The sequence below is a fragment of the Musa acuminata genome, chromosome BXJ1-8 (assembly GCF_036884655.1).
Source record: "Musa acuminata AAA Group cultivar baxijiao chromosome BXJ1-8, Cavendish_Baxijiao_AAA, whole genome shotgun sequence".
Lineage (NCBI taxonomy): Eukaryota > Viridiplantae > Streptophyta > Magnoliopsida > Zingiberales > Musaceae > Musa > Musa acuminata.
The window spans coordinates 4,806,137-4,826,224 of NC_088334.1; the positions used below are offsets into that span (position 1 = coordinate 4,806,137).

At 45.8% G+C, this 20,088-nt stretch overlaps 6 protein-coding genes and 2 non-coding genes across 19 annotated transcripts; 4 read left to right on the forward strand and 4 right to left on the reverse strand.

Moving 5' to 3' along the window:
- Positions 1-1,792: 1,792 nt before the first annotated feature.
- On the reverse strand, positions 1,793-4,120 carry LOC103994309 (protein GRIP-like). Its single transcript, XM_009414634.3, has one exon. It carries the CDS (start codon positions 3,983-3,985, stop codon positions 2,213-2,215), a length of 1,773 nt encoding a protein of 590 aa, XP_009412909.2. The 5' UTR covers positions 3,986-4,120; the 3' UTR covers positions 1,793-2,212.
- A 60-nt stretch (positions 4,121-4,180) lies between these two features.
- Positions 4,181-8,339, forward strand: LOC103993651 (phosphoglycerate mutase-like protein AT74). Of its 12 annotated transcripts, none has more exons than XM_065078248.1 (7): positions 4,181-4,497; positions 5,583-5,670; positions 5,858-6,033; positions 6,257-6,321; positions 6,521-6,657; positions 6,865-7,544; positions 7,631-8,339. In XM_065078248.1, the coding sequence occupies exons 6-7, from the start codon at positions 7,085-7,087 to the stop codon at positions 8,041-8,043; spliced, it is 873 nt and encodes a 290-aa protein (XP_064934320.1). In that variant the 5' UTR covers positions 4,181-4,497; positions 5,583-5,670; positions 5,858-6,033; positions 6,257-6,321; positions 6,521-6,657; positions 6,865-7,084; the 3' UTR covers positions 8,044-8,339. The 12 variants fall into 12 exon arrangements, with proteins under 12 accessions (XP_064934320.1, XP_064934327.1, XP_064934319.1 ...); XM_065078255.1 differs by having other exon boundaries at positions 5,588-6,033; positions 6,865-6,922; positions 7,022-7,544; XM_065078247.1 differs by having other exon boundaries at positions 5,588-5,670.
- Positions 8,340-9,154: 815 nt separating this feature from the next.
- On the forward strand, positions 9,155-9,712 carry LOC135588921 (ethylene-responsive transcription factor 11-like). Its single transcript, XM_065081257.1, has one exon. The coding sequence runs from the start codon at positions 9,155-9,157 to the stop codon at positions 9,710-9,712; it is 558 nt and encodes a 185-aa protein (XP_064937329.1).
- A 582-nt stretch (positions 9,713-10,294) lies between these two features.
- On the forward strand, positions 10,295-13,305 carry LOC135587171 (uncharacterized). The gene is made up of 3 exons (XM_065078256.1): positions 10,295-10,723; positions 11,683-11,976; positions 13,050-13,305. The coding sequence occupies exons 1-3, from the start codon at positions 10,526-10,528 to the stop codon at positions 13,164-13,166; spliced, it is 609 nt and encodes a 202-aa protein (XP_064934328.1). The 5' UTR covers positions 10,295-10,525; the 3' UTR covers positions 13,167-13,305.
- LOC103993649 (peptidyl-prolyl cis-trans isomerase FKBP13, chloroplastic) lies at positions 13,274-14,619 on the reverse strand. Its single transcript, XM_009413792.3, has 5 exons — positions 14,164-14,619; positions 13,981-14,073; positions 13,826-13,886; positions 13,675-13,743; positions 13,274-13,545 (listed from the first exon to the last, which is right to left on the reverse strand). The coding sequence occupies exons 1-5, from the start codon at positions 14,551-14,553 to the stop codon at positions 13,481-13,483; spliced, it is 678 nt and encodes a 225-aa protein (XP_009412067.2). The 5' UTR covers positions 14,554-14,619; the 3' UTR covers positions 13,274-13,480.
- A 59-nt stretch (positions 14,620-14,678) lies between these two features.
- TRNAA-UGC (transfer RNA alanine (anticodon UGC)) lies at positions 14,679-14,751 on the reverse strand. The gene has a single exon. It is a non-coding gene; the product is annotated as a tRNA-Ala (tRNA).
- An 83-nt stretch (positions 14,752-14,834) lies between these two features.
- On the reverse strand, positions 14,835-14,907 carry TRNAA-CGC (transfer RNA alanine (anticodon CGC)). Its single transcript has one exon. It is a non-coding gene; the product is annotated as a tRNA-Ala (tRNA).
- A 1,872-nt stretch (positions 14,908-16,779) lies between these two features.
- On the forward strand, positions 16,780-18,689 carry LOC103993646 (protein ECERIFERUM 26-like). Its single transcript, XM_009413790.3, has 2 exons — positions 16,780-17,253; positions 17,651-18,689. The coding sequence occupies exons 1-2, from the start codon at positions 16,822-16,824 to the stop codon at positions 18,518-18,520; spliced, it is 1,302 nt and encodes a 433-aa protein (XP_009412065.2). The 5' UTR covers positions 16,780-16,821; the 3' UTR covers positions 18,521-18,689.
- The last annotated feature ends 1,399 nt before the right edge of the window (positions 18,690-20,088 follow it).

The window sequence follows — 20,088 nt, forward strand, 5'->3', positions numbered from 1 at the left end:
GTAACTTCTTTGGGATGTTGGATGCAAGTGTAGGTCCATGAATGAGGTATCAAGATAAATTTTAATTTATGTCTTTGCAAAGGGATAATGTATGGTGTATAGCTTATTAAATTGTATTTGAGAAGGAAAGTTATTCAAAATAATTCTTAAAAGAGCACTTCTTTTGTAGAGATCTAGTGCAATCAAATAGTACAAATGATGTTACATGCTATTGATAGAAGGATTAGAGTTATATTGGTCAATAGGGTTTAAATGTTGGCCATTAGTAGGTAGCTTCTCTGTTACACTGAATTGTTGGAGGCCACATTAAGTAAAATGAGGCTAGAGATTGTTTACATTTTCCTTGTACATTAAATGAGATTTATCGAAGTTAAGTTTTCAAATGGTTGCCTATATCAGCATCTTGTGGTTTGTTTATCTGTTGGTTAATTTGATAAGGTAGTAAATATATATTTATCGAAGAACTGTGTGGAATTTGTGATGCAGGTGCCACAAAGGCCACAGCTTGGATGAACTGAAACTCAAGGAAAGTGACGCTTCCTTTTTGTCACTAGTAGATATATGATTGGGTTCAATGGAGATAAATCCTCAGCTTGCTGCAATCTCAGGTGGTGTTTCTGCATGGTTTGCACTTTGCTTTCTCCAGCACAGGTATTCTTCTCTGATCATTAGACTTAGTGAGTTAATCAATATTTACTACCTTAGCAGGCAGCAATACTTCTTTTAAATGTTTCTGAAAGATTGGAGATAATCATGATGCCTAACTTAAACCTCATTTATGCTTTCTTTTATTTATTATGTGATTGATATATTGGTCAGATATTTACATCTATAACACATTATGGCCATCACCTTTTAGTATCTTGACAGAAATTTCAACAGTTGCTAAATAAAGGTGTACCTTATGTTTAAACTGTTTGATTGCTAGCTTCTTGTCAAGTTTGTTTTTTCCCTGACCATGGTGTTCATTTGAGCACTTTTGCAGTTCAGTCTTCTGTCCCTTTTTGAAGACTCCTTCCACCTTTGTAGAAAGGGAAATGTGATGAATTATCAAGATAGAAACATCTCATTCCGTTTTGGCACTGCCGCTGACGACAGCTCACCCTCCAACAACATTACCGACACCAGTGCTCTTCCTGTTTGGCGATCAAAATGTGGCTCCAGGTAATATAATAATAAGACCTGCAAAGTTGGTCTTTATCCACGGACATTTATCAGTCTAATGGAGTGGAACTTTAGTTTGGCACTTATTCAGTCTAATGTTTGCATCGGAAATTATATATGTTTTATATGTTTGGCTTGCACCTCAAAAAGCTATGCCATTTTGTATATGTGATATATCTCTAGTTCTGCATCAGCTACAAATGATGAAAGGATGTGTGCATTTTTGTGCTCCCATGATTCTAGCATGCATTGTGCTATATGGTTTTTTTTGCCATATGGTTATCATAGTTGTGAATTTTATGGTATGATCATTGAACTTCCTGTAAAAATTAAGGCCAATCAAGGAATGATGCAGGAACGACATCATGATTATTGATGCATCTGGGAATTTTCATGTTCCAAGTCTAAAGGTTACAGGAATGACATCAATATCATTAGATCTCTCTTTTTTTATATACTATTTATTGATTCAATATTCCAGCCTATTTATACACTGGGTTCTCAGAGGCACTATAGATATTTCCTGAAATGTATATTTCATTTTAAGCTTAGCTTTTATTGGTTGTTTAAGTGCATTAAATAAGGTGAGATAGTTGGTGAGACTTATGTTCATTGTTTTATGTGCAGCTCAACTCCAGAAACTGATGACTGGGATTTATGGATGAATGGAATATTGAAGCACCCATGAATGGTCTGCCATTCCTCTTTTTGGTGTGTCAATCTACATTTTCCACCTTGGAACTGCAATTATTACCTAATGCTTCTTCTTCTTCTTCCTGGGACTGCCTTGTTGCCAGGTTAAAGAGGAGACACATTTTGTCTGAAGAGCATATTTATGGACAGCAATCTGTAAGCCACAAGTGAATGTGACTATTTGCAGAACAAAGGTATATTACATGCAACCACCCCTTCAGTTCACTGCTTTTGCATTGCAACCAGAGACACTATGCCACAAGCATATGTTGGATTCCACCTTTTATTCATATTACGTCAAACTATAGGAAAAAGGCTTAATCCTTGGCTACCAAAGAGAGACTAGCACTTGAAGCTAATGCTTGGCCGCATAGGCTAGAGAAATGGCAGCAAGCAAAGTTGCCGCGGTTGGGCAGAGCCACCTCCACTCTCCGCCATTCTTCTTGCCCTCCACGGCGCCGCCCAAGAGGTTGAGTGCCTGGTCCATGCCCTCGACCTTCGCCAGCTTGCTCTTCAAAGCCGTCTTCATGGCTTCCAGTTCTCCTCCCATATGCTCCATGCTCTCATCCGCATCCTGCTCGATGTCGATTCCTCGTCCAACGCCGTCCTCGTTGCCTGCCGTCACCAACCCAGTGATGAGCTCTGATGTCTCGATGATCCTGTTCTCCGCTATGAGTCCTTCAATTACCACCACCATTTTCCGGAGCACGTTGGCCGCATCATCCCTGCCCTTCTTCAGCTTCTCCAACTGCAATCTCAGCCGGCGGACCTTGGCCTTCTCAAGATCAAGGTCTCTCAAGACAGCTTCTTTCTCAGCTTGCCGCTGGGCTTTTCTCCCAGTGATGTCTCCGCTCGAATCTACAAGCGCAGACAGAGTAGACGAGAGATCTGCAACCTGTCCCTGCAAAGTAGCGATTTCGCCTTCCTGCTTGGCTTTCGATTCGTCGACCGCTTTCAAGCCGAGCTTCATCTTTAGCTCCTCAGTCACCTGTGCAATCATAGCCTTACACTTGTTCGCCTCATCAGTGAGCTTCCTCTGGGTCGACTCTCTCTCCAGGGTTGCCTGTTCCAAAGCCTTCTTGAGACCATCCTTCTCTGCTGCGACGAGATCGAAACGCTCGTTCGCGCTCTTGAGAGCTTCCTCTACCGAGCCCAACTTCTCTTCTAAAGCTATCTTTTCCTGCCGAATGGCTTCACTCTTTGAGACCTTTCCCTGCAGATCAGTGATCTTGGTTTGAAGAATACTAATCTGTTGTTCGAGCTCTTCCTTCCTCCGCTCGGTGCCGCCAACCTTTCCCATCCATCGGTTTACATCCTTGATGACCGTCGCGTGTTCTTCCTCGAACTGGCGCTCCAACTTAACGATCCCCTGATCGAGAGCATTATTTGCTGCCTGATAACCAGCGAACTCCTCCTTCGTCTTTTCAAGCACCATCGACATCGCATGTAGATCTCTTCTGCAAGCGTTCCTTTCCATGATTGCAAGTTCCAGATCTTTCTCGATCTCTCCCTTCTCCCTTGCAATCGACAGCAGTTGGTCATCAGTGGTTCTGAGAACTTCCTCCATATATTTTATCTTCTCCCCCATGGTCGCCTTTTCGACTTCCAGGGTTCCGATAGATGACAAATTCTGTTTAAGAGCCACCTCTAAGCTCTCCATCTCCTCAAGAAGGACAGCCACTTGTAGCTCAGCATGGTGATTCTTGTCGCCAGTGTCCTCTAGGACGGCAACCTTATCCGAGATCGCCGCATCCAAAGTCTTCTCGATCGCATCCTTGTCCGCGTCCGCCGACTCCAGATGCAAGCCCGCCATCACGAGGTCGGCCTCCACCGGCGTGGTCCGCTCCTCCGCAGCCGTCATCTCCTCGGCGAACTCGGCGAGGCGGGAGGCAAGTACGAGGCGGGTGATGTCGTTCTCGAGGTCGGAGGAGAGGGAATGATCGAGGGAGAGGTGGTCGAGGTGAGACCGGAGGTCGCGTATTTTCTGCCGCAGCTCCTCCGTCTCCATGAAGAGGAGCTCGTTCAGGGTCTTGAGGCTTTCCACCTTGCCCAGAGACTCCCCATCGGGAGACGGGGGGGGCACGGCAGCGACGGGGGAGGCCTTCTTGTCCATCGGAACTGGGGCCATGATTCTTGAAGCAGCTTCGGGGGATGGAGGGGGTATAGGGTTCGCGGGAGCAAGAAGAGCTACTTATAGGCGGGCGGGCGAGCGCGCAACGAAGCGTCGGAACTCGGAGAGAGGAAGGGCGAGAGGCTCAGCTGTGGGATCCATAACAGGGTTCCATGGTCATCCGGAAGATTCAGATGGGTCCCTCCACAACGTAAATTCAGGATACGAGAAATTTCCTGTCGCCTGTGTTGAGAGATGAGCTGATCTGTACTCGTCCGGGTGCGGGGACGACAAGGGGCGGGTTTTTGAAATATCAACACTAGGCGGAAGTGGACGGTTGGGATTCAGTTGGGCTTTTCTTGCACATCCTTCCAATTACCAATTTAAGGGGTCAGGCTGTGCCGGTCGACCTACGCCAAGGGGTTGGAGGAGACCTCCCGCCGCGCATCCCCGCTCCACCTTCCAATCGATAGTTGCGACAGATCGCGAGGAGCGAAAGGCTTGGACGCGAAGGCGCAACTCTTGAATCTGTTAGTCGTCGTCCTCCTCCTCCTACCCGCAGTCGACGCTCTTTTGTTGATCTTCCGATGTTGCTTTTTTCTTTGTTCTCGGATGAAAAGATTCCATCGACGCTTTGACGACTTCATTCTCCTTCCTTCTTGTTTGTGGTTGCCTCGTCGTTGTTGATTGGTGATCCATTTGAAGCTTGTTGATGAATGCTACTCGTACTATTTCCGGATATTGTGCAAAACTTACGGTTAGCCCTACCGCATAATATCGTCATTTGGGCATCTTAGCATCTTAAGGCGGATTCCTCTCGAGAATCAACCATTTCTGCAGGTCCTTGCTCATTTTGGATTATCCAAAGTAAATCTTTATCATTCAGCGGCAACTTTGTTTTTATTATCAGTTTTCTCTGATCTCTATGGATGTTGCCGCTCTTCGAACTGTGTCTATTGCTTAGAAAGATTATGCAAGCTTGTTTTCAATCAAGGATATGACATCCATGGGTACTTGACGCTCTCGTAGAACTTGAACTCTTGATCTATTGACCGTTCACACTTCGTTTTAACCATGGGGATATCCGCTCGAAGATATCCCAATCCGGTGTTTGTCGACTTAGGACATGCTTAAGCTTAGCATCCGTTGGTAGCCTTTGGAACTCTTTTCATGATAAGAATCCATAATTGGGGTTAGACGTTTTTCATTTGTGCCTGACTGCCATAATTGGAACTCTCTGCTTTCCAAGCTCATGACTAAATGATAATGTTTGGGTTATAGTTGATGCTCAAGCTGATTTACGACTTTGTTACCTATGTTTGATATTATCAAGATTTATGAAAAGACCATTTGACCAGACACCAAAATAATGCTTCTGATGTATGTTCAATATCAAACATGCTTTTTGACAATTAGTAGAAACTATGCTGTGGTAAAATCATGACTAATTGACTGAATTTTAACTAGTTTTCTCTATTCACCCAATATCAAAATTGGTTGGCACATTAGTGGAATTGAGTTCCAGCATAAGATCAAACATTCTTGTCCTTGATTTTAGGCTCTAGTTCATTGTATCATAATATTTTAATATCATGCTAAAGTTGGATGTTTATAGTGCAGTTTCTGATTAGTTGATTGGAATGATCCCTTTCCCCAATGTCTTAATGCAGCCAAAGGCCCTTTTTTGTTGTCATCATCAAGAGGTATGATCATCTTGATATCTTTTATAAGTACCTGATCTTAGTTCTAATTAAGAAAAATGCTTGTGAAAGCTCGATAATAGCCAGCGTGAGCGTCTTCTTTTCCTACAGAAATTTGGCAAGCAATAATCCGTACTAATGAATGGCTTTAATAGCTGATTTTACTCAATTCTTTGTCTATTGTCACCAGTAATTGATGTGCACTGTTAGTCCACAAACTTCTGGACAGAGATCTAATTGTTGTTGCATATTGGTGAACCTGGGATAGAGGTCCAGTGATTGATGTGACATAGAAGGGCAAAGTACAAAATTACAGTATTGGAGAATTCAATGTTGCAATTTGCATGCACAAGATTTTCTGAAGCAGTAAGCTTTAGATGTAGAATCTTCAATTCTTTATTGTAACTTTTTGCACAGCTATCAGTGGTCAGAGGCTTGTTGTTGGATAAACAGTCACTGCATCACAGATTTCATGATTTGTCAACAATGGAATGTTTGTTTAGCTTCAGAAATTGTCAGATAATAGAAGTTAAATGAGACATAGATAAGTTGTTTTGCTAAAATGTTCTGTAATATGAATGGTCTTCAGGTGTTTGTGGCCTCTTCGAAAAGGGGAGTATTTTGCCTTTAAACAGTGGATAGATCCCCTAATGGGTGAGTCAAGGCCCTCAGGACCACAATGAAATCTTTTGGCTGGAAAACAATTGAAGTATATGTATTTGCGTGTTGCATTGAATCCCTAGGAATGATTTTTAGATTATTTCTTCTAGATTGGAGCATTATTTCTATGTTAATTGCTGTGATAGGTTACTCTAGAGCATTGACTAAATAAAGAATTTTCCCCTTAATGCAGTCTTCTGATCGCTTGAAATGTTCGAATGAACAATGTGATGCATTGAAGCAAAAGAGGAGTCATCCATTGCAGTAATTGTTATTAGCAAAGCTTTTGATGGCAAGTAGCCATCCATCACAGCCACTGTGAACAGCTTGGTATGGTTTCTGATGCGACCTTCATCTTTGCCACTTTCCTGCTTGATTTAATATTCTAGTTTCGTGTTATGACCATTGTTTAATCAGATATTTCCGGGATGAACTATTTTAATTTTCTGCCTCCTATACTGCTTGCAAGCTCCAGATGACCTTTGTGTTGTTCATGCATTGCTCTTTGTGCTGTTGAAGTTGGTTGTTTTGATGCAGAGCTCGTTGGATTCTCGTTGGAACCTGGCGGCGGCGATTTCGGTGACCTATCTTTCAGGTTCCTCATCTTGTTCAATGTGAAAGCTCGTTTTGTTCGTTGTCTTTGTCAACGCACGCCAGGGGATACAGCTCAGAGTTCGTTCGATGGATTGGTCAGACCGCAACAAGAAGCTATGAAGCCATAGCATATGCTGGGTTCAGGAGGAGGAAGGGAGAGCAGATGGATAAGAGTCAGAAGAGTAGCCACAGGAGCCTCCCCAAGAGGATCATACTGGTGAGGCATGGGGAGAGCCAGGGGAACCTGGACATGGCGGCTTACACCACGACGCCGGACTACCGGATTCCGCTCACGGTGCTGGGCGTCGAGCAGGCCCGCGATGCAGGGGAGCGGATCTGCCAGGTGGTGTCGGAGGGCGGGCGGGCGGCAGCGTGGAAGGTGTACTTCTACGTGTCGCCCTACGAGCGCACGCGGTCGACGCTGCGGGAGATGGGTCGGGCGTTCCCCCGGAAGAGGATCATCGGGGTGAGGGAGGAGTGCCGAATCCGGGAGCAGGACTTCGGGAACTTCCAGGTGGAGGAGAGGATGAAGGCCATCAAGGAGACGCGGGAGCGCTTCGGTCGCTTCTTCTTCCGCTTCCCGGAGGGCGAGTCCGCCGCGGATGTCTTTGACCGGGTCACAAGTACGGAAACTTCGCCCACCCCCCCACCCTCTTTCCTCCTCCCTTCTGCAGGTCTCTCAACTCGCATGCGGTGGGTCGGAATGCAGGTTTCATGGAGTCGCTGTGGAGAGACATCGACATGCGGCGGCTGGAGCAGGAGGACAACGCCAACGTGAATCTGGTGATCGTGTCGCACGGCCTGACCTCGAGGGTATTCCTGATGAAGTGGTTCAAGTGGACGGTGGACGAGTTCGAGCGGCTGAACAACCCGGGCAACTGCGAGATCAGAGTGATGCAGCTGGGCCCGGGCGGCGACTACAGCCTCGCCATCCACCACCAGCCGGAAGAGCTGCAGCGGTGGGGGCTGTCGCCGGAGATGATCGCGGATCAACAATGGCGGGCCACGGCCGTGCGCGGCCGCTGGTACGACAGCTGCCCCTGGCACCTGGACAACTTCTTCCACCACCTCAAGGACTCCTCGGAGGACGACGAATCCTCGGACGAGCGCCGGAGCGCGTGATGCATGTGGAGTTGGCGTTTCCGAATCGATGGAGGGTTGCCTGTGGAGGCCTTGGCGTTTCCGAGTCCATGGAGAATTACCCGTCCTCCTCGGGCACGCGCTTGAACACAAGTGGCGCAGACGACTCCCCCTTCTGTCCTCTGGCACCGTTACATCCCGCCACTCCCCCTTTGATGCTTTGGTACATCCCCGGGGGAATGTACCGCAATGAGGGAGACAGTGGCGCGTTCCTACCGACACGTGTCAGATTGATTGCGAATTAGAGAGATAAAAAATAAGACTTTTGGTCGGTTCAATTCATCGGATCGTTTTCTTCAACACGGAATGAGTCAGATGACCGGATCGATTCATGCTCGAGTGATGTGATAATTGCGGTGATCCTGTCTGACGTCAGGTGAGCGGGACCGCAACATCTACGACGTCCGTTGGATTCAGATCCGTACAGATAACGCGCTTCCAAGAAGACCGCAGACGATACCGTCCTCCTGCGCACGCGCTTGAAGACAAGTGGCGCAGACGCATCCCCCCTCCTACACGAACGCCTCACTTCCTGTCGCTTTGTCCCCGATGCTTCGCGGAGGCAGCCGCCCCGCCCGGGTACATCCCCCGAGGACTCGTTGCCCGTTGTCTCGCCGTCACATACGTCCCTCCTCTTTGTTGCCCTACGGAGGCGGCACAGGCCGTAACGGTTGTTATCCCTCCGTCGAAATCCACGACGACGCCGGGACGGAGACAGCGCCGCCCACGAGCGCTGAGGCCACCCACCTCTCGACAAACACGTGTCGGATAGCAACACTCATCCGAATCGACACGTTGTTTGCACCTCCACAAACCCAGACGATCTAAGCCGTCAGTGTTTGCTTTATGATGGGCGTTCCCCCATTTCCAACGTGCTGTCGTCTTGTGCCGTGGTTTCGCGCATCCATATAGCCACGGGAGGGCGGCGGCTCCCGTCGGTCAAAACCCATTTCGCCGCTCCACGTCACCCTCTCTCTCTCTCTCTCTCCTTTCTATATATAATGACCGCAACGCTCGCATCTCCTTCCACCTCAAGACGCCCCCTTTCTCTCTCTATTTAGAAGAAGAAGAGAAGAAGCGTGGGCCTGTTGATATGTCTCCGAGGGCGAAGAACAGCGACGGGGGCGAGGGAGGCGGGGAAACGAAGGAGATGCGATTCCGGGGCGTGAGGAAGCGGCCGTGGGGACGGTACGCGGCGGAGATCCGCGACCCCGCCAAGAAGAGCCGCGTCTGGCTCGGAACCTTCGACACCGCGGAGGAGGCGGCGCGGGCCTACGACACCGCCGCCCTCCAGTTCCGCGGCCCCAAGGCTAAGACCAACTTCCCAATCTTCACCGCCGCCGCTGGAGCCGGAACCGCCCCATCCAGCCCCAGCAGCAGCGGCAGCGGCAACACCGTCGAGTCCTCCACCCCTTCCGCGCCCCCTCCACTGGAAATCGAGCTCGGCCATGCCGCCGCTCGTTTCCCCTTCCTTCACGCGCGTCCGTTCTTGTTCCTAGGCGCTGCTTCGAGATCGGATGCGGCGGCGGCGGCGTTAACTGGGTTCAAGGGAATCGGGACGAGGGTCTCACCGACGGTGATGGCGGCGCAAGCGAGGCGTCTTCCCTTCGATTTGGATCTCAACCTGCCGCCGCCGCCGGAGGTGGCTTGATCCCAACGCCTACAGATCTTGACAGAACCCACGAACAAAATTATCTAATAGTATATACATATCTTTATGTTTTTTTGGAGCTGGGGAGAGAGAGGGAGATCCAACTCGGTGTACTTTCCTGTACAGGAAAGAGTTCATGCCCCCTGTTTCTGATATGAATTGTGGTTTCCTCTGGCCATTAATTCATGTGACAAGGAGAGGAAGAACAAATCTGAATCAGAGACTTACTACATTTAATTTGGATTATTTTTGCCCTCTCTTAAGAGGGAGAACAAACAAAAGACTTGGCTCGGGAAAACCCAATGAATTGTGTGTGTGGTGTTGGGTTGCGTCGGTCGGCGCTTGGTTCAATTTTCTCGGTTCAACACGGTTTGAAACAGATTGTGTCGGTTCGTTTCGGTTCGGATCGGATCGGATCGGTGCGGGTCCATTGCGTCTGTAATGGGCGACAACCGAAGTCTTACGTGGGCCCCATTCGCTTGAGTCAAATTCATGACTTGGGGAGCAAACCAACTGAAGTCTTTGTGGGTCCCCTCGTGATCGGTGCGCTCGAAGACGAAGACGGACGTGCGATCGCAAGTCGGGCCGACCTTTACCGCGTGGCACACAACGCGGCTTCACCGTTTCTCAGAAACGGTGTGCGGGACCCATTCGACGAGTCACGTGAGAGACCACGTCACCTTGTTCGGGGGCGATGCAACGACCTATGACCGACTTCGCCCTGCAAACCTGCGTCGTCCCATCCCGATCGATCGATTGATCGAGTGAGAGAGAGAGACTGAGAGAGAGAGAGAGGGGGGGGGGGGCGAGGCGATGGGGTTGAGATTGTGGGTGGTGGCGCTTACCTTGGCGTCTTGGTGGTGCATCCCTGCGGAGGGCGGCGGGGGAGGACGTGACGAAGAAGAAAGGGAACGGGGTCGGTCGCTGCTCGGCTTCACGGAAGCCAAGGGGAACGCTTCCTATCAGTGCTCTCCCTCCGGGGCTTGCCTCCCCTGCCAGCACTCGGAAAAGGTACCCTTTTTCCTCTCCCCTAAATCCATTTTGCCTTCCATCTTCTCTCGTCCTTGATCGACGAAATGAATCTCCCTAATTGAGATTCAAAAAGAGTTGCTAACTCTTTCTATACATTTGAAGCCAAATATAGTAATATAACATAATAATCGATGAGAAGAACCTTCGGTCGAAAATGTCCAATAAGTGGATGAAAAAAAAAGATCTTTTTATCTAAACGACGAAGAAGATTACATCTTCAAGGTAAGAGGAAGAACCCAAAAGGACAAGAAAAATTGCCACAAAATTCGTAGGGTTTTGTAATTGTAAACTTATGCCTGTCAGTAGAATGCCCGAATTGCCATCACCGGATGATGAAGATAAGCCACTCAAGACTAGCTACTGTCAGTAGAATAGGAACAGATCTATGCGCTTGAATTGTTTGCTCCAACTATATATATATATATATATATATATATATATATATATATATATATATATAAAGGGAAAAGCTTTATATTATCATTTAACATTGATAAGCAAAAAACTATTTGATATTGTAGGATTTTGTAGTTGTATTAGTATCTCAAGTCATGGAGATTTTTCTGTGTAAATGGAAATGTAGTTGACTTTTGATTGTGCTGTAAACTTATACCTTTCATTAGAATGTCTTATTGTTATTACTGGTTGATGACCGGTATGAGTCAGAAATCCATCTGTATGTAGTTCAGCTTGAAAGAAAGAACTTTCATCCTCATTTGACATCTATAAGCATAACCTTTGATAGTTAAAATAGGAAGAATAATTTCTGCAAAATTGAAAGAGAGATATGTCACATGAAGATTTCCTCAAGACATTTGATTTTACTGAGTATCACAATTTTTCTTATCTCATTTGATATACTGTTCTCCTTTATTTTATTTACTTATTTTTTACAGCTTTGGTTTGCTCATACAAACTCTGAATTTTTTTGGTTACAGAATGATGAGAAGTTTCTCTGCAGTGAAACTGGCTATCATGTGCCTTTGAAGTGTACAGAAATCAAACACAGTGACAAGGAAGAAAATAAGAATAAAGTGAAGAGAAGGCTGTCCTCTCTTTCAAAGCATCCAACCATCGTGCAAAAACATTTGTTTGATGCAATCAACAACTATAAAGTGAGAAAACTTTTGGATGATTCGGTAAAACAGGAAGTTGGGAATCAGAGCTACATTACTTACAGGAGCTGTGTACCTGTCATCGGTGAAGAGAAATTATCTGTTTTTGGTTTTGAGGTATGGAACTTTACTTTATTGCTGATCAAAGCTTCAATCTAGCCTTTTTTTTATCTATAATCTATTTTTCTATCTTTTGAGTCTCATGGTTTTTATCATTTAACACTCAAACCTCTATTAGTTTGCAAGGTTAGTGGCATATCCAATCAAATAAATCCCTAACCTTTCTTTACATAAGTGGTCCTCATGAGAAACTGAATACTTTTTGGAGGAAAAAATGGAAAGTATCATCGAAAATAATGAAGATATGATTGGTGATTATAAAGAAGATATAAGTAGATGACCCACTGAGTCCATATCTAGGAGATAGACAAAGCTACCTTTGTATTATGTGCTAATGCAGAGTGACCATCTAAAATGGCAAGAGTCTAAATCGTTGTGGTGTATTCAATAGATTGCTCGCATGTTCAAATTAGAATTGGAAGGTTAATAAAAAATCCCAGGGAGATGCAGTCTTGAGCAAAAGATGATGATCTTGTCCACTCGAGAGGCTTCGACACATTTGTTACGATGCAAAAGATGGTGGCAAAGTCTTGTTTGCCGAAATGGTTTAAGGCATTGCATCATAAACTCTTTAGAATATTGGATTTATATGGTTCGTGAAGTGTGAACCTAGTAACATTATTTTGTCTGGAAACCTTCATAAGTTAATTACTGGATGATAACCAATGAAGTTTGTGCTGTTCTGTGTTACCTAGTAATTAACAAAATTAAAATGTATAAGAATGCGTACAAGATTTCGGGTTCCAAACTGCCTTATAACATATGCATAAGGAGGTTCAATCTGGATTTCTTGTCTAGAAGCCTGTATAAGCAACATATCCTTCCCCTCCCTGTTGACAGATACCAGGTGCCCTGTTCATAATTACCATTACAAACAAACAGGTGGTGAAGTAGCATGAAACATAGCATGTGACTCATTAAGAAATGTTAAGAGGGGTTGTAAGATGATTGTAATGGACCACTGTTCTATCTATTAACAGGAAATGTTAGTTTGAGATCTAACTCATTCTGCAGCAATTTCTACAAGCTTTTGAAGATTCATCAAAGCCAGTAACTCTTTTTTATTGCAGGTGATTATGGGGGGGTTGTTACTTATAAGTGGGCCGGTCGTGTATCTGCGGCAAAAGCGTATATCCATTCAGGGGGTTGGATTCATGAAGATCCCAGCAACTGTTCCTAAGCTCTAATGTTGTGGAGCAGATAAAGGATATATATACAACACAATGTTTCCTGCAGATAGACACACTATTGCATCTGCTAAGAGTTTCCTGTGCCATGTGTTTCTAGCATATCATTAAAAAAAATATATCACTTGTATTCATTGAACGACAGTGTTGATGTTCTCCACCTGTTCACATACTCGTTGCACCAATCCTCTCCTTCTTTATCTCCATTCAAGAAAGAATGGTTGTTACAAAAGGTGCTTTCTACAGGTGATGCTTCTTGCCTGCTTCATATGCTCAAGCTGCTAGAGCTGATTCTAGTTCCTTTCTGCAGGAGCTCATGCCTTGCCGATGAATTCAACATCGAAGAGAAGGGTGGAATTTGGAGGAATGAGACAAGAACCTGGTCCATACAAAACAGCATTTGAGCATATACATGTCTTAATTCATTTGTTCGAGTTATCTGTTCTAATTTGATGTGCTGCCTAATTTATCTGTTCGATCTGTGGAGGATTTCTGGTAGAAAGCTCACCTCCTTTGCAGCCTGCACCTCTGATGCCATAGGCAAGCTCCGGAGGAAGCTTCAGTGTACGTTTGCCACCTGAAAGAATGCAACACTCGATGAGAGTAGAGTCACGTATCCCGCAACCCGGATCATGTATTCATTCCCACATTCTGCGTACCAGCAAGCATTGGCGGGATTCCTTCGGCGCCGAGGATGCCCTGATCCCATCCTTTGATGACCTGGGAACATTGATCGAAATCGAGGTGATGCCATGGAGGGAGTGCATGACTCTGTTTCGTGGATGAGGGAGCTGAAACAGATGGGTATAGTTACCTCGCCGACGCCGACGCGGAACGTGAGCGGTCGCCCGCGGCTGTAGCTGCTGTCGAACACCGTCCCGTTCTCTAACCTCCCTACGTAATGCGCCTTGCAGATTCCACCGTCAAAGTCACACGGTCAATTCCATTGAGGCAATTCTACGAACGGGTCGAGTGTGACAAGGAAAGGAAGCAGCACCTTGATGAGCTGCCCCTGGGTGGCCTCGGGCCCGCTGCCCACGACGCGGTCGCAGAAGGCGAGGCCGGAGGGGGCGACGGTGAGGGCGCAGCCGGGGGAACCTGGCTGCTCGTCGGCCGCGCGGGCTGGTGAGTCGAGGAGGCGGGTGAAGAGGAGACCGGCGAGAGCGAGAGAGGCCTCCCTCCGACCAACGGCGTGGAGACCGGGGTTGGTGGGACTGGGCTCAGAGGCCGGAAGGGTTGGAGCCGGCTGGACGGTGGCGCGGCAGCTGGGGAAGCGCAGGTGCTGGCGGCGGGGGTGAGCGAGAGGGCTGCCGGAGCGGTGGAGGCTGAGGAGGGATGAAGAAGGGAAGGAGGAGGTGGATGTGGTCATGGCTCCAAAGAACTCCATCCAAATCCAAATCTTTCTGAGCTCATCAGGGATTGGATAAGAAGTGTTCCAGAGCACAAAATATCAATTGAATTATCCCTGACTTTATATATATAATATATATATGCCCTAAAAAAGGTATTATTTGGAGGTGCGGGGAATCGAACCCCGTGCCTCTCGCATGCAAAGCGAGCGCTCTACCATATGAGCTACACCCCCTCAAGTGTTCTTTTAGAGAACAACTCAAATATTAGAAGTATTACTTCAACTAAAAATAATACACCAAATAAAATCTTTTTAATTGGAGGTGCGGGGAATCGAACCCCGTGCCTCTCGCATGCGAAGCGAGCGCTCTACCATATGAGCTACACCCCCTCACGTGATATAATTTATACGAAGTCATATTTTAATTATGAAATATAGACCCAACATATTCCAATTCTTCTTAAGTTAACAAATGGCACAGAGAAGTCGATAAATGCTTGAGTCTTAAGAGCATAATCAAATTAGATTAGCTTGAAATAAATATGATGTGAAGTGTTCATCCGACAAACATACCTAACACTCTCATAGCGTGACAGAGAACCATCAGAAATTGAATCGTAGCTGAGAGAATATGAAATTATGAACAACAGATGCAGAAATCATTGATTCACTTCAAATTCCATTCGTTGGCGTTCGAACTGTCCATCGTGCATTATTCCATTTGTTGGCAGTCGAACCGCCCATCACGTATTATTGAGCTCACATCCTTAAGTGTCTGCATTGATAACCCATTAGGTGTCGATCTACCCACGTCACCAGCTCAGTAACCCCCGCCGTCTTTGACAGTGATCATACGAGCTCACATCCTTGAAACCATGGCCGGTGACGGTGCTACATAAGCATGGGATGTTGTTGGTAAGCGGAGAGACAATTGACTGCTCACTGCCAACCTTCTCCTCCTACTTCGGGGCCTGTCAAACCATGTACCGCCCATAATTGCTCTCCGGCCGTTGAGGAGCACCACCTAACCTCCTCATCATTCCCATGGAAAGGTCGCCCGCATTCATGCATGACAGCTGCATCTTCGCCTACGTCCCCTTCTCAGCCACTGCAGACCGCCGTTACTGCACACCGTTGCCTGTACATCTCACGAGAAGTCGCGCGCTTCCACTTTCCCATGGTTCCTCTTGCCGCAGGCTGCCGTACAACAGCGTCTCACCCACCATCCTCGTCCTGTTCCTCCGGAGCAGAGATCCAGCGGCGGCAGGCCCGAGGCAGCTGTCAGCGCCGCTGGTCACCGACATCCTCCTCGCCTTTATGTCCAACCGCGAGCTGAAGTAAATGTTCACCGTTCCTTGGCACATTCCGTAGCCGCTTCTCTCCCTCCGCCCTCCTCCCCCTCGCTCCGTGGCCGTGTCACCGTGATCCCGATCACAGGAAAGAAAGCGATAGAGCACGCCATCTAACTTCGGTGAATCCACATGACGGCAAAGAACGCATGCCACAAGATCTTGAGCAAGCCATTAAATCCTTTAACCTGACAACCAATCTCTCACAGTCAGGTTTGAAGTGCATCTAATGCCACTTTATCTCCAGAATACGATCGTTCAAACATTGGAGTCCGAATGGCGTGCGAAAACGCTCAGCCACAGCCATCAAATCAAGAATTAGGTATCCGTTGCACATAGTTATCTTATTGATATTATAATTTTTATATTCAAAATATATATATTAAAAATTAAAGTAAAAATTAATTATATTGACAGAAAATATAACACAATTAACATAAAAGTAACAAAAAAAATATTTTTAATAATTTTTTTATTTTTAATAAGTGTAATATTATAATTATCTTTTTTATCGATAAAATTATTGAACATAAAATTATCTTTTTGTCTATCATTTTTACATCATATTTTTTATTTAAAATATATAAATTATATTAAAAAAATTAATATAAAAAATTAGATACAAAATTATAATATTAATATAATTTAAGTACAAAGAATAAGATGGAAGTAGCCCTATGTTTTCCCACTTGTCTCGCCTTGATGTGCTCCAAAGAGTTAGCATCATGTCCACTTAAGTCTGCATTCATGGTGTGACGTATTCAACTGCTCGAGTCCCCCACCTTCGTCCTGTCTGCACGAGACTTCCCCGTCGATCACTGCTGTCGCATTAATGGCTTCCAGCTGCCATGATTGCGGCTCAACCTCCGAGCCACGTATATATACGCCAACCTTAGCTCCCAACTGTCTCATCACAAGACTAACCTTCTGATCTCTAGCTAGCTAGCTCACTGCCATGGGTGTCAACAGCGATGCTGCAGCCGTCTACGGTCACAAGCTGTCGACGGTCGTCCCCGGGTCGGTCTCCGGGGAGGCCGTGGTGCATGAGCTCGCCGACGTGGACCTCGTCATGAAGCTGCACTACGTGAGGACGGTGTACTACTTCGAGCAACACGAGACGATCGACGGGCTCACCATTGTGGACATTAAGAAGCCGATGTTCCCGTGGCTGAACTCGTACTTCCCGGTGACCGGTCGAATCCGGCGGACCGAGGCGGGGCGGCCCCTGGTCAAGTGCAACGACTGCGGGGTGAGGATCGTGGAGGCCAAGTGCTGCCGGACCCTCGAGGAGTGGCTGCGGGTGCCGCACTCGGCCAGGTGGAGGCCGCTTGTTCCGGACAAGGTCCTCGGCCCGGAGCTGCACTTCTCCCCCATGGTTTACGTTCAGGTGATCCTCTCCCTCACCTATCTGTTGATTCCATAGATATGCATCATGATCTGCCCTACATGGGCACTGTTATTGGATTGTAATGGTCGTTCCCGTCGGTCAACCTCACATATTTGTGTCGAAGGGAAGACGAAGACGATGACTCGTTCCGATGTGTCCACAACTGTGCAGAAGACGGTGAAGGATTAATTACTATCTGCCACAAACCGTCTTATAAGTCTTCGGTAACGACACATTAAGACTCGATTATATGCGCAGTTGAAAGGTTCGAGTGGAGATGATGCCATGTGACGTGCTCCCTACTCTTCTCTGCACCATTATGGCTTGAGGCCTTTACCTGCTGCTGCTTCGATTCATCGTCTTCTTCTCATGTGTTCTTGTTTTCTCATGTGAACAGTTCACTAAGTTCAAGTGCGGAGGGACGGCGATTGGGTACAGCTGGTCTCATGTGCTTGGAGACCCAGTAACAGGGACGAACTGCATCAACCTGTGGGGACGATTGCTCGGTGGTAATCCACCACCCAAATCCCTTCTTCCGCACAGTGCCCGGACTCCTACGGGAAGGCCTGCGAGACAAGCACCTGCATCTGCCACGCCACTCTCGGTCAAGCAGGTCGAACCGGTTGGAGACTTCTGGCTGGTCACCAACGCCTGCAAAATGGCTACGGACTCCATTACCATCACAGAGAGCAGGCTCGAGCGCCTGCAATCCGAGAAGCTGAACGGCGTCCCGGCCTTCGAGATGATCTCGGCTCTCTTCTGGCGCTGCTTGGCAAGTGTTAGAAGAGGCGGCAGAGAACCCAGGGTGGTCACCATCTGCAGACACAAGCCTAGGGCGAAGAGGTGTGCACAACTGAGCAACGAGCAGATGATAAGCACCGTCAGTACCTCAGATGCTTCTCCTGTCGATCTCGACCTGGCAGAACTAGCACAGCTGGTGTCGAAGCAGCAAGTGGATGAGACGAAGCTGGTGGAAGAATCGATCGACGGCGATGGCGGCAAGCCGGACTTCGTCGTCTACGGTGCAAATCTTACTTTTGTGGATATGGAGGGAGTTGACTTGAGTGGGCTGGACATCAAGGGCGAGAAGCCTGTTCAGGTTGACTGCGTGATCGATGGGGTCGGCGACGAGGGAGCAGTTCTTGTGTTTCCCCGAGGAGCCGATGCCGGTGGCGGAAGCAAAGGAGGAGCGGCGGTGTTGATCCTTCCGGAGGACCAAATCATGAAGCTTAAGGAAGTGCTCAAGAGGGAATTCGACATTGCTTGAGGAGATGCCTTCTCTCTCATTCATGGCGTCCTTCCTTCAGAATAAAGGATTCGATTTCATCACCAAGTGTTCGTCCTAATGTCGTAAGTTCATTGTCACATCATACGTTGCAGACTACATCTTCTCTCTACCCTATTGATATCTGTCAAGATCAAATGTTCTTCTTGCATGCGTTTCTGTGACAACACACCATTAATGGTGAGTAGAGAGATGAAGCAGTAGAAACACGTCAAATGACTGTTTGGACACGCCACTAATATTAAATGCATGAAGAGTCGAAGCTCGACAAAAATAATAAATCATTTTGTTTCACTAAATACCACCAAAATATAATAACAAAGCTGAAAGAATCTTTGTTTTAATTTGCTTTCTTCTTCTTTTTTTGCCTTTTTATCATATACACGAAGCATATTGTTTGAGAAAATATCAATTTTTTGAGTTTTTCTCGATCAGTCAACTGATTATTCTCAACCCTACAAAAATGATATATCGAAACATACTGTCACTCTCGTTATTATGTTGGAGAGATCAAAGGTACCTTATTGTTTGATTTAGTCGACCTCATTAATTGTTCTTAGATAGGTTGTCTGAATCGATTTCTATTTATTACAATTGACTCTTCTTTCTTGTACTCCTTTGAGTTTTCTCTATAAAGATTCGCTCGCCATCGATAGAATCCTTTTGTCGGCTCGTATGCATTCTCTTTCTCGGATCTTTGTTGTTTGACTTTATCTTGTCGATTCTTCGACATCCTCTCACATCTGTCGTTGCCTTTATCCCTAAATTATAGTTTCTATGGAACCCGCTCTTATCTCTAAACTAAAATAATTCACTATCTACTTCTACTATAGCAATTAATAAAGCACCCGAATACTTTGAGTTGCATTTATATCGAACATAGGCCTGAAATTTCCTTGATACAACCGCAAATGTCGAAAAACCTCGTAGAAATTTTCCTTGAGATGTTATCAACAACTAAATTATTGTATCATAGTTATGAAGCTTAAGTTCCCTTAAAAATGGGATAAGTCCATATATGACTCCATAAAATCTCCATGAACCTTATTCATTTCTATCTCATATGCTAGACATACCTTCTTATAATATATGACAATACCAAATCTTTTATATATATATCTGTAATAATCATCTTTAGTGTATAATATAATCAGCTAAGAACCGATTAGAACACTTATGATTGTCTCTATTCATTATGATGGGTGTATTGTCTTAGTGCTTATTAACTTTTTTCATCAAATGATCATGAATTCAAAAAAATAATTTAAAAATATTTTTTAAAGATATTTTTATGAAGTGTTTACAATGTTTTCATTAGTGTTTCTAAAACAATGTAATGAGAACATAAAAACACAATATATCCAACATATGCAATAACGTTTATGTAGAGTTGACTAAATATGAAAAAGGCAGAGGACAACAATATGAAAAGTAAAAATAAAAAAAATATTTATTTATACTTTCACTAATTTTTTTTCAAACTTTAATCAAATTTGAATGGCTAAAAAAGTTAAAAAATAAGACAACTATTTCACATCATAGATCACCTC